This window comes from Taeniopygia guttata, chromosome 7 (assembly GCF_048771995.1).
Source record: "Taeniopygia guttata chromosome 7, bTaeGut7.mat, whole genome shotgun sequence".
Taxonomy (NCBI): domain Eukaryota; kingdom Metazoa; phylum Chordata; class Aves; order Passeriformes; family Estrildidae; genus Taeniopygia; species Taeniopygia guttata.
The window spans coordinates 26991491-27004586 of record NC_133032.1 but is presented as its reverse complement, the minus strand read 5'-3'; the positions used below and the strand labels follow the sequence as shown (position 1 = coordinate 27004586).

Here is a 13096-nt window from a genome sequence, read left to right as displayed (position 1 = left end):
TATAATGAACTATTTGAATATATGGTAGATCTGAAAGACAGAGGTGAGGAGATTAATTTGTCATAAATATGACTTTGCTTCGTATGCTTTTGTGTCACTTCCATATCTGTGATATCCAGAATGGTAGGATTTTTCAGACTGAATTCAGATAAGCTAAAGGAACGTAGTGTGATGAAGCCTAAAACCCAATATAATCTTGTTTTCAAGATACTCCCTCTAAGATTCATTTAGTACAAGTGAGAAAGTGGCTATTGCCAACTTTTCTCAGTTTTGAAAACTGTTAAAATCACTTAATAAAGCCCATCTGATCTGTATAAATAAAACTTAATACTGTCCTTGAGGCTAACCAGTTGAAGCAAGGAATCTGAATGCATTAATATTAATGAGAAGTCTATTGATTTTAATAGTAAGGGATTGTGTTCAGTATCACGGATTTTAAGTCTTTGTGAAGTGAATGGCACTTTTTAAACTCTTGTTAAGTGAATGTCACTGTTTCAGAAGTATGTAATATGTTAATAAATTGATTATGGGAAACTAAATTATTAGAAATTTTTCTGATAGTGATTTTTTTCATCATATAACCTTTAACCTTGTAGCTAAATGCTGGTAGGAATTGTACTGTAAAGGACAAGAAAGCCAGCATATATAGCCTGCATAGCAGTCTGTATGCTTAGAGTTTATTCAGGTTCTTAGGTTTATTCTGGCTCTCCTTTGAGGAACAGCTCTAGGACAAGGGACTCCAAATTAAAGTATTAAATTATGAACTTTAAGTCCTATAGATAAATTAGATTTAAATAATGAAAATGTATTGTATGCCTCATTTCCATAAGAGGAGGATCTCTGCTAATTTCGTTTTGATCTTTTTCTTTAAAAAACATGCCTCAATAAAAACAAAAGCCCAAAAGCTTTCACAATTAGGAGAAAAAACCCAAACTGATTTCAGAGACTTAGGAAACCATTTGGAATGTCATAGTTCAGATCTCTTGAGGAAAAGGTGATTACGTTTTTCATTTTGCATTTATAATAAATTGGAATGAGCCTGTTGAGAGGACTGTAGCAAGGAAAATATCTAATGTGTGCTGTACAGGAGTAATGAAAATAGAGGAGCATGTGTGGGGAGATGAAGGCGCCTCTTTTCTCATCTTCTCTTGCAGGTTGTTCCCTGGTACCTACCCAGAATTTTTTTGGTTGGTTTTGTCTAAACAGACATCTGGGGTTTTCATTTAATCTTAATAATCTTTGGAACATCAGTAATCAGCTTTTGAACTTCAATTAAGGCTAATGCACATTGAGGGAAGCACATGAAGTGGTCTTCTGGGACCTGTTGAGCATATGTGCACAGTGTTATGTCTGATGCACTTTTCAGGATTGGCCAAGTATATTTTGGTAGAGGAGAAAAATGATGTCTTTAATTAAAATCTTGTGCCCCTATAACAAATCTGCTAAATATGATGAGTTTTTTACTCTTAGTGGATCTAAACCTATTTCTGAAATTGATGTGCTTTGTTTGGAGATTTACCTTCAGAATACCTAATGAGTCTTTTGGTCTCTGCTTTTTCTGTCAGCAGCACTTTTTACAATGTGATTATGAAAATGCAATGAATGCAGTAAATGCAACTGGAAAAAATTCAGAAGGTTAACAAAAAATTGCTGCTGTTTTGAGGCCTTAAAGAAAATAAAAGGGAGGGTTTGAAAATCATCTGCCAGTAACCAAATAAATAGGTTCTCCAGATTGCCATAATCAGCTCTTCTAGAGGAGAAACAGTGATGCCAGCATGGAAATAACCATACTCTGTATCAGGAAATACCTTTATTTTACTGTATTTATACATTCAAGCAAGGACTGTGTGTGAAATTCTGAGAAATTACTCCTCCTATGAGTCGAAAGCTCAGGAATCCACTAATCCCTTCCACCAGAACTGCTTTTTTTTAAAGAACTGTTCTGTGTTTACCTGTCTGTGGTAGACCCCAGTGATGAACTCTGTTGCTGTTAAAAACAGAACACTCACAAAGCTCCCCAGGTGCTCGATCGTCCATCTGAAAGTAGTGGGACAGGCAGAGTTCTTGTTCTGATTGCATCTAGCTCATCAAATGGCTAATGGGATGTGAAATACAGAATACTCTTGTCTGCAAGATGTTTGCCATCTGTGTGTCTTTTGGGAGCAGATGAATGTGTCTGAGCTCTTTGGGAGAGAGCAAACATAAAGCCTTTCTACTGGCTCTGAGCATCTGACATTTATAAGTTCTTCTGCAATTGAATAAGAATTAGGCTGACAAGACTGAAATCCTTCACTGGTGCTTGTAGACTGGAGGAATAAGAAAACACCTCTCTCATATCTTGTTATGGTTATTTTGTCATAATGAACCAAATAATACAAAATAGAAATAATAGAAGTGGTTACTGCAAAAGAGGATGCTCTTGTGTTTGCAATGACTCTTTTTGTTTGGACAGTATAAACTTCAGTTTGTTCAATCAGTCACGTAATTCACAAATATGTATGAGCATACTTAAGCATAATAAAAAAAATTGTTTACAAGTAGATATTCTGAGAAGTGCAATATTTTTAAAAATTACATTGTTCCTAATGCTTTAAAAGACATCTAGAGAACTATTTTTGTGGAACAAGTACATTTTCTATCTGTCTGGGGTTTTTAAAGGTCGTTCCATTATCAACTTCTCTGAGGATTTATTGGTGTCTGCAACGATTTTAAACACTCTTTCTTTGTAGTTCTTTTTCAATACTGAAGTTTATTCTTGTTTTACTTATTGATGTTGATATTTCTTCTTGCTGTAAAACAAAAGTTAGTGATAACCTTGCCTAAGTAATTGTTTTTGCTGAGTGATAGCCCCTTGTCACCTGTTTACTCATCATTATTTTCATTTTTTCCTATTGAAAGGGACAGATTATTTTAGGAAATGGAAGAGTAAAAAATCACCTGGAAAAGTTTTGTGAAAACTGCTATGAAATGCATGAGTTTCATATAGATTTTCTGCTTCCTGGCCTCTCTTTGACATTGATATTTATAGCAAAACACTACTGTCTCCTTGTCCTTGGTTTCTGCAAATACTTTTTGGCAGATTTACTGTATGAGAAATGCTTTACCTGTAGTATGAAAGACTTCTTGCTGTGTGTTGGAAAGCACTTGCCACAAGAGTACTAGACTTGTGCTGCTTAAGAGAGGGGAAGAAAAATATAGAGCTTGTGCGCCCCTTGTCACTTCCTGGTGGTTTCAGGAGCTTGGGGAGAGCAGGCTGATCTCAGTCAGACCACAGGAGGGTCTTTAGCCTTCAGATTGGGATGTTCCTGCCATTCCATTCACAGAAGGACAATCAGTATGTTGGAAGGTGAGGTCTTTTCTAGGGCTGTGGCTTCCGGCTGTTTTGGTGTTTGCCCAGATGATTTCTGTCTTCTCTTCACTCACACCCGGTGAGCCCCAGTGACACCTCTGGGCACTTCACTCACACGGTGCCCTAGCTGCAGACTCGAGGGCCAGCAGAGCTGTTTGGGCTCTGTCCCATTGGGAATTCTGTCATCTCAACAGCAGTGCCTGCTTTGGCAGTGGGAAGAGGGGAATTTTAGATAGAAGACCAGCTCTTTTCCAGTTTGCCCTTCCCCATCCTCTGCAAAGTTGAAAAACTGCAAGAAGTAATTTTCTATTTCTGCAGATTCACCTTCAGGAGAAAAGTATGGCTGCTAATGGCTAATGAAAGTGTTTGAAAATGTGGTTATGAATAAAACCTTGAAAGTAAAGTTTTCTGGTGACTGAATGTTTTCCTTTATCCTCCATTTGTGCTTCTGTGAATTGTAAAGCACAAATGTAGGCTAAGAACTTCAGCTGACAGAAAGATTTTCAATTTTGGTGAAACCTATAGAACCATGCAGGTTTTAAACTATTTTTCCTGCAATTTTTTTTTGGGCTAAATCCTATTTTAATGCTCTTGTAGTTTACAGCCCTACAGGCTGTTCTATTATTGTTTATAAACATAAAGGGCATATTTGTTTTCATAGCAATGAGTGAAAGTGCTTTGCTGCTGTCCTAGCATGACAGTGCAAGTTTAGGTCTGCAGCAAAATATGTTCATTACTGTTTTAGAGGAAAAAGAGTTGTGGCAAGTTAGTGTTTTAGTAACCATCATACAAAAGGAAGGGAAAGTGTCTCCTGATGTTAAGATGTTTACTTAGGTTTGTGTATAACTTAATGCAATCTTGTAATATCATAATTATTTTCTCTGTTATGCCCCATGTTGTATTAGGGCAGTATTTTCATGGAGTTTTGGTCTAAATCAGAAAAATACTTACAAAGCTGTTATTATATTCCAGTTTCTCATCTTTCCTTCAGAAATAACTTTATAAGCCTAAGTTTCATTTCAAGTCAATGAATCACACATTCCTGCATGCTGCAGCCCTTTCAAAACAGACTTGAAGACATTTTGTGCTTCATTCTTTAGGGAATGTTACCCAGTGTGCTTTAAAGGCTGGGATCTGAGAGGGGGAAGAGTCTTAATCTTCATGTCTTCTAAAGCTAAATTTGCCTTTGTAGGGAAACTCTATGTGTGTGCAAGGGAAGGGACAGATTGGATTCTATTTTTTATTATAGGGAGTGGATGGGTGCAAGTTGGACTTTTTAGGGAGGTTTTGTTGTAATTATTTGTGGAATGAAAAAGAGGCATAAAATCAAAGACTCAGACCAGGTAACTGTTATAGTCCATGCCATTCAAAGGGACTGACTGGGGAGGAAACCTCAGATAAATCCTCAGGAATATTTCCAAGAGGAAATAAGAGACAAAGGAGATGAGTTACATTAATGGCTTGTTTTCTTCCCTTCCTCAGTGTGTTCTCTTGGCTTGTCTGAGACAGCTCTAAATTTAGAAAACACATCAAACCCCAGCCTTCTGAAGGATCCTGCCAGTGTGTGAAGGCGCCTGTGTGGAAGTTGTTGTGTTGTTTCGGCAGGCAGGGAGAGCTGCAGCCCTTGTGCTGGCAGCTGGAACTCTGCCACTCCACTCCATTGCTCACTGCCTTTGCTGCATAAGGCAGAGGAGACAGCCACCAACGTGACTGTCAGTGGTAAAACATAATTACTCAGTAATCTCAGCTTCAAATCTTGCCACCCTTGCACTCCCCAGTACAAAAACCTGCCAACACCAAGGCCACTTGTTTCCCCTTGCCCTTCTGCAGTTTCCTCCTTGCTATGACCAGACCTCCCCTTGGTAAAAACCGAGGGGTTAATGACAGTGAAGAAAAAAGGAATGGTGTTTGCTTTCTCTGGGCCTAAAGTTTGGTATCACAGCATAAACCCTCACCTGCCCAGGACATATGGCTGTGTCAGTGCTCAGACTGTGAGTGTCATGTCTCCTGCTCAGGGTTTTTGTCTGTCATTGGAATATTTTAGTTGGAAAATTCTTTTCTAAGCCTTTTCTCTCTTTTTTTTCTTCTTGTTTCTTTTATCTCTGTCCTGAAGAAAATAACCTGATATCACCCAGATTTTCCCTAGTTTGTACCTGTCAGAAGTCTTCACAATTTTTCAGTTAACTGCTTTGTGGAATCGTGTGCAGGTTCTCTATTTCCCAGGAGGGTTTGGTTTCTGGACAAAGCTGAAGAAAGCTCTTTGGAGTAAGGTGGAGAAACATTCTTTACATAGGTGTGTCTTCCTGAGTGATGAGTAATGGAATGGCTTGGTCCACATTCCTATTCCCTAATGCCTGTGATTGTTACAACTGCTTTATCCTTGCAAGTCAACTGGTTTATAGGCAGGACTCTCCCCTTGTCCACAGGGCTCCCTGCACCAGAATGGGATTCTCTGACTTGCCTTCCTTTTAGTTCTTTACAGGATTTTAACAGACTGGTCTGTTCCAGTGGTTTGGTGCGCTAAGATTTGTCCGAAACTCAATTGTTTTCTGCCAAAAAACCTGTCTACCTTGCTCTTAAGAGTTTTAGTCTTTGTCATTGAAATATCGTGGACAAAGATATATTGCAGGATATGTCTAAACATAACTTTGCTTTTCTGATTGAAAGCTCCCCAGTGCTGAGTATGACAATCTGATAACCCCCCTTGTGCCCCAAGCCCCACTGAGGAGATTGAAATGACCCTGGTGGTGTTTGGCTTGGTCTTTTGTTAATAGCAAAATTTTATGGAGCATTTAATCATCTGCTTTTTCGGCATCTGAGAGAATGATGATATTGTTCATATCAGAGTTTGAGGGAATTGTAAATGAAGTTACATGTAGCTAATTCTGTTCCCCAATTTAATAACATTTTCTGTGTCAAGTGGAAGTACACTGATTGTTTTGATATTGTTTGGTGCTAAACCACATCTGTGTTTTGTTCTACTGATGTTTTATTGGAATTGAAATTATGAACATAGTTTTGGAAATACTGGCTATTTTTAGCTAAGTATCCAATAAATTTTGGCTTTTATTAGCAGAGGTTACTTCAATGGTAATGTATCCTCGCTCATGAGGAAGAATCATACACTTAGTTACACTGTGTTTTAAACAAAATACTTGAATGGTGAGCTCTAGAAATGTGGCCAGCCAGCTGCCCTGTGATGTGCCTACAGAGTTTCTAATTAGAAGATGCTCTATGCAGTAACCATCTCAAATATGTTCCTTAGCAGTCTCTTGGATGAGACAGGAATACACCAAAAAAAAAAGACATTCCAAAAAAGGACATGTTATCATCCCATCATGGAGGAGAACTAAAGTGTTTGGTCTAGTGCTGTGCAAGACAACTGCCAGAGGTATCTTAGAGGGGAAAGGAAGTTTTTTTACTCAGAACTGACTGTGGTAATTCACGAGGGTGACCATCCTGAGCAAAGTTGTGCTGCTGCTTGCACATCCTAAGCATATCTAATAGGGTTCCTGTGTTAAACCTCTAAGCCAAGCACACTTGTGGTTGCTTAAAAAGCTGAAATTCTAATATTCTTCCTTACTACTCTATGCCAACTGAGTTGATTTTCCTCACTCACACTGGTGAAAGCCCCACACTGTGCCTGCCCTGCCAGGAGAGCTACTCGTGCATCCTCAGCCTTTGGGGGCCTGATGTGTGCTGGAATTCCCCCAGTAATGCTACTGCCCTTTCCAGGGATGCTGCTGAAACCATTCCTAGGACTTGAGAGGCTTCATGGGTGTGTTTTGGTTTCACTGCCCCTGTGTACCCCCAGTTTTGTGTGGTGCTAATGACAGTGAGGGCAGGGGATAGTGGGGGTGGATGAGGCTGCCCAGCCCTGCTGTTTGAACTGCTGGGCACCAAATGCAGTCTCATGGCATGGGAACTGCTGGGTAACTCCTGCCTGTGCTTGTTGTGTCATGCCATACCTTAAATATTCAGTAAAATCTGTAAAACAGTGATCTGGTACCTGTGCTTTAAGGAACAAACGGTTTATGTCCAGGGTGCTGTGAGTTTAAGTAAGCAGCGATTGCTCCTTCATTCTCACAGGACTGTGTGGGGAAGTCCTGCTGCATCAGTGATTAGCAAAAACTAAAACTGAGGTTTTGTTGTTTTGGTTTGTTTTTTATTTTTTCCCCAAGCTGTAATCTCCCATTTGTTCCAATCTGAAAAAATAAAATATTTACATGGAAATTTGTTTATAATTGCTTTAATTGGTATTGAACTTAATTGAAGAAGAGGGGTAAGCACCACAAGAAGCATTCATGAGCTGCATAAAGTATCTTAAATGAATTTGTCATCTTAATGCTGACATTTAAAATACTGGCCTAAGTTTTGTTTTTATTCAAAGCAAAAATACTGTTCTAGTTGATTAAAAAAAATCATCTGATAGCAAAGTGCTTTGATTTTCTTTTCTTACCATCCCCTTTTTTTTTCTTTTCCTTTGACTGGACTGCTTGGAGAGCAGAGAAAGAGAAACATTTTGTGATAAAAAGTAAACTAGTGAAACTTTTGCTTGGAAGATCTGAACAGAATGGAAAGTAGTAATGGAAATATCTTTACATGTATTTGTAAAAGTAAAAGCTCTGTAGTGCAAAATGGGATGGTGTTGAATAGCTTTGGATGTAGTGGATTTTTTTGCCTTTTTTATTGGTAAATAATAAAATTCAAAAATAGTACTGTGAATCAAAAATTAAATAAAAATTTGAGTGGATCCATGTTTTCAAGGGAATAAAATACAGACATTACTGTACAATCTGAGGAAAATGGAGCAAGGATGTAGCAGCACTGATAGAAGGCAATTTTATCAGTATTAAGTCCCTGAGTGAAGAAGAGTCTATATATTGCGATTTTTATTTTTTTTCCCTAGTGTCAAGCCCATATGAAGATGAAAGCCTAGCTTGAAATAATCTGACAGCCTAAATGACACAAAACAGGGCAGTGCAAATGTGAACTGAGTGTTTTTATGGAGTCTTGTAGTCAGCATTCACATTAAAGCTTTCTTTCCAACCTATTTGTGTGTGGTATTTGTCTTAATGTATATGTATAATGCCACCTGCTCTGTGCCTCTGAAATCTCTGGGAGAACAGCTTAAAGGAAACTTAAAAATGTCTTTCTGTATGAAGCACCACTGGGTGTTTTGAACATAGATCTTCTCAATGCTGAAATTTCTTCCTCAGCAGAGTACATCCTCACTTTCTCAGCATTATTTCAGAATTCTTAAGGTCATTTGCAGTGTCTTTTATATGAAAATAAATAGAACTCCAACTATAATAATGGAATTTTCTGTTTTCTTATGTGTGTTGTTCTGCAGGTTAAAGTGGGGAGGAAAACACCAAACCCAGAAGTATCATTGACTGGGTAGATTTTTCAACATGAATCGTGCTTTTAGCAGGAAGAAAGGTAGGTAATTTAGCTTATATTTCATGGAGACATAAATGCCCTCTAAAACCTCTGAAATATTAAGAATTATACAAAGAAAAACTTAATTATTGCACTGAATTATCTAGATAAAAACGAGCAGCCTTCTAGAAGTTGTATGGAGCAAAACATTCTTGATTGATACTTACAGAGCTTTCTGCATTCCAAGGCTGAAGTTGAACTTCATATATTTTTTTATTGCAGGATGTGTTTACACACAGAGGCACACACACACACACACACACACACACACACACACACACACGAATGCATAAACATAAAATAAACATTCTGTTTTCTTTTTTTTTTTTTTTGCCTGCACACACCAAATGAAGTGCTGGAGGGTTTTAGAACTTCTAAGAGTCAGTGACTTTAGTGACTTCATTTATATATATCCATCAGATTCTTATGCTTGGAGAAGCTATTTTTTTTCAAATTGTGTTTAATATACTTGAAATATCTCATGCAGCAGGATATTTTTAGTCTGGATTTGTAGCAATCTAAAATGGCATGCTTTCTAAAAGAATATCAAAGCACTATATATTCAGAGATACATATGTTGCTCCTCTGGCTTGCTTAGTCTCTTTTCATGAACTGCTTATGATTAAACATAAGTCTTTAGAAGTAGCATTAGTGGTGAAGTTTTTTTTACTGACAGCTTTGTTGATATTTCCCCTGCTTGTTTGTAAGGTAGAAAATACTCAGGAGGTCTCATTTCTTTATTTTCCATGTTTTCTTCTGAAGGTCCTTAAGTGTGGCACACACCCCTTGCATGAATAAGTAGGTGTAACCTCAGTTGGACTGAGTGTAAATATTTTGCTGATATAGCAAGAATTTCTGTTTTGGTGTCAATATCAAAGCTGGAAATAAAAGGAGTCTGTGTATTTAGGCCAACATGAAATGCCAGAATCACTGCATCCTTGTGTGTCCAGTGCATTTGTTAAAGCCAGGTGAATAAGGCTAAGAGAAGCAGTCCAGAATATCAGCACGTGATCATTAAAGGAAGTTACACTTACAAAGGCTGCAAAATAGGATGAAAGATCTTTTAATACCCTGACAGCAGGAGGAAATAAGCTTAAACCCATAGCAGGTGCTCTCCTTAAGCACTAACGTATTTCCTTTTGTAGGTAATTGTAACATTGCTATTGACAGATAGAACCTTTCACGTTCTTGATAGTGTTGCCAGGCTTCTTCCATATCATTTGAGAAACCATTTCATTATTCTTTAATTGTGGATTGATTTATCACAACTGAGAAAGGAACTTGGGGATTGTAGATTGTTTTGTCTAGTAACCATGTAATTATTTTTCTTTTTTTTTTTCCTAATGACTTCTGATAATATTTGAAGCTCAGCCTGCCGTGTTTCAGAAACAGATCAGTTGTGTTTTAGTGGATATTTTCTCAGAGTTTGGACTTGAACCCAGAATGCTAAAATGCTCTGTCACTATTCCATATTGCCCTTGGCAGTTTCTGCATCTTGCCTTTACAATCAGGTGTGAAGTTGTATCCTCAGTTTTCTGGGATCATTTGAGGGGTCTCAATTAACTTTTCTCTGTTTTCATTTCTTCTTAAGAAAATTCTTACTAATTTCTTACTAAGTGCTTATCTAAATTTTTGGAATTTCATTGTATTCAAAGACATTTGCTTTGTTCAGTTAATTTTGTGTGGGTTTTTTTTTTGTTTTTTTTTTTTACCCCAACCAGAAAATGTATCATATAAAAGCTATCAGGCACAATGAAATGCAATTAGTGTGGGTTCCTGATAATGATTCAGAACCTGAGGAAACAGAGGAATGCAATGCTTTCATCCATTTATCTTACTCCTAGTAACACTTGTGACATTTCCATTCTCATACCCTAGGGAAAAAAAAAACAAGTTTCAGTTAAGCAATTATCAAGAAAAGGTGAAAATTACATATTTTAAATTACATCTTTTTAATGCAAATTGAAGTTCAGAAGAACTTAGTTCTATCAATGTTCACGCACAATAACTGCATTTCAAAACAATTTCAATTGTTGAACTTCCCTGATAGTATTTGATTTTCCCCCCCAGATCTGATAGATACATTTATTTCCATTTCTTGATGTGTTATTTGTGCATTTCTTCTGTCTACAAGAGTGTGGATAGTTTGAGGCATTAACAGTGTAACTGTGGCTCCCCAAGCAGTTCTTGCTGAAGCCAAACCAGTTTACAGTTGGCTCTGCTGGCAGGGTTTGTGTGAATTACAAGTTTGCATTGGTCTGTTACCTTGAAGATACAAAAACAATAGCCTGAAATCCATAGGCTTGTGAGGAGAATTTAAACAGATGTAGGTGATACTGGGATAATAGCCAGAGATTATATTTGAACTAGGCAGAATTACAGAATAAACGTTCCCTAATGTTCATTGTGATGGTCGGGATGCACAGAGAAAAGGTATTTGGTCTTGCCACAGCTCCCATCCTTTTGAACTGGGCAAACTGGGCACTAGAATGGCTGTGACTGTGCTGTTCTTGCTGATCACTTCTGTTCTCATTCCATCACCTGATCACAGCAACAGAATGTTTGTTCTAAATGTTCAGGAAATAATTTAATTTACAGACATTGGTAGACAAAGCAAGAGAAGAAGCACTAAAAGCAAGCTTTCTTTACTTTTTTCCCCCATTTTTCTTCTGTTGGAGGCTGGATAGCAACCTGTCCTTTCACAAAAGAATTGCCACGAAATGTGAGTTGCTAAGACAGAAAGTGAGCTCTTTCTAAAATTAATTCTGACCCTTTACAGGCAAAAGCTTCCTATAGATAAGATGTGTGGCATGACTGTTTATGGAGAGAATCTGTTATGGGAGCAGCAGCTTTTCATAAATCAGAGCAGTGCTCTTGAGAGCAGACATTTCCACTTTTAGCATTACTAGAACTTCATTTTGAGGCACAATTTTTTACTGCAGGTATCGTATCTGCAGCCAGTACTCGGTGTAAGTTGATTTTTGAGGGTCATGGTTTGAACATGAAATAGCCACTTCAGCTGACAAGGTGTATTGAGTGCTCTGGCCTTATAAAAAGTGGTACAGCCATTGCCTGACTCCCCAAGATTTAGTACAAACCAGAACTGTTGAGTTTGCTTGTATTGCAGCTGGAATTATCTTTACTTGTCTGGTGGTCATTTGGATTGAAGGCTTAATTGATATGCTTAAATCTCAAACTGAAAAAAATCAAACTTTCATCTTTCATTCTAATAATGGCAATGAAAAATATAAGAAAATGTGAAGTTTAAGCAAATTTAGCTTGCTTCAGAAAGTACTTAGAGGTAAAGATAAATAAATGCAATCTTTCAGCAGTCCGGGTTGTGATGTCTGGTCTCTTCTGTCACCCATGAGTTTGTATAACAGGGAAACAAACTGTAGGCTATAAGACTTACAAAAGGGTTCATTTCAGGTTTAAACCTGATACCAGCACTTGCCGTTTGAAGTTACATATTTACATATGGAGAAAACCCCAAAAACATTCAAAGCACCATAGCCTCTCTCTTGACTTCAGTAGAGTTTGTTTGGACTAACAAATACGTGTGTTATGGAGAAAATTCTCAGTTGCAGAAATACTATGTGACTCCACAAACTGTACAAAAGCAAACATCCTGTTTTCCATTCATTGATCAATGAATGCAGTAAATTACAGTGAAATGACAATTATCTTTTCTTTAAGGATCTCTTTCCTTCTCCTACAAAAACAAATTGATGAACAATATGTATGTCCTTGTTTTCTTATTATGACCAAGCTTGTCAAAGCATTTTTGTATCTGTCACGTTATTGGAAGCTTGCTTTTGTATGTGATCCAGCTGTGGGGAAGGGGTTTTGAAGAGTCCTCTTTACTTTGCATTTTCAATTTTTCCTTTAAAGTCACACATGGTAGCATGCCCACTTTGAAATGCTGTGGTGCAAAAAGTCTGTAGTACAAATGGAAGTCTGCTCAGTTTGAGATATGTTTGCATTTTGATAAATTCAGTCACTCTTTCAAGTAGCTTAGGGATATTAATGTAATTCTCCTGTAAGAGATCTCTCTAAATGCTATACTGTTATGTAAATTTTTCTCATTCTAAGCGTATTTGTATCTAAACTAAATTACTTGTTCTTAATTTAGACTTGATTTTGTGATGAGATTTATTTGCATAAACAAAATAGAAAACATTAACTATGGGGCGTTTGTTTTGCTTATTATTTTAGTGAAATGGGTTGCCTCACGTAAACTAATTTAGCACATTTTACTGATCCTGCATCCTTCTATTCAAAGCTGCTAGTATAAGAACTGGTACA

General features: G+C 37.4%; 1 protein-coding gene across 14 annotated transcripts in view; it reads left to right on the top strand.

Moving 5' to 3' along the window:
* GULP1 (GULP PTB domain containing engulfment adaptor 1) overlaps nt 1–13096 on the top strand; it is a 143783-nt gene that overhangs the window by 59597 nt on the left and 71090 nt on the right. For 12 of the 14 annotated variants that reach the window (XM_032749471.3, XM_030277873.4, XM_030277882.4 and 9 more), the window contains one exon: nt 8703–8791. The exons of the other annotated variants lie outside the window; for them this stretch is intronic. In XM_032749471.3, the coding sequence (XP_032605362.1) occupies nt 8764–8791 (28 nt within the window). In that variant the 5' untranslated portion in view covers nt 8703–8763. The remainder of the gene's footprint in view (nt 1–8702; nt 8792–13096) is intronic. 14 annotated transcript variants of the gene reach the window in all.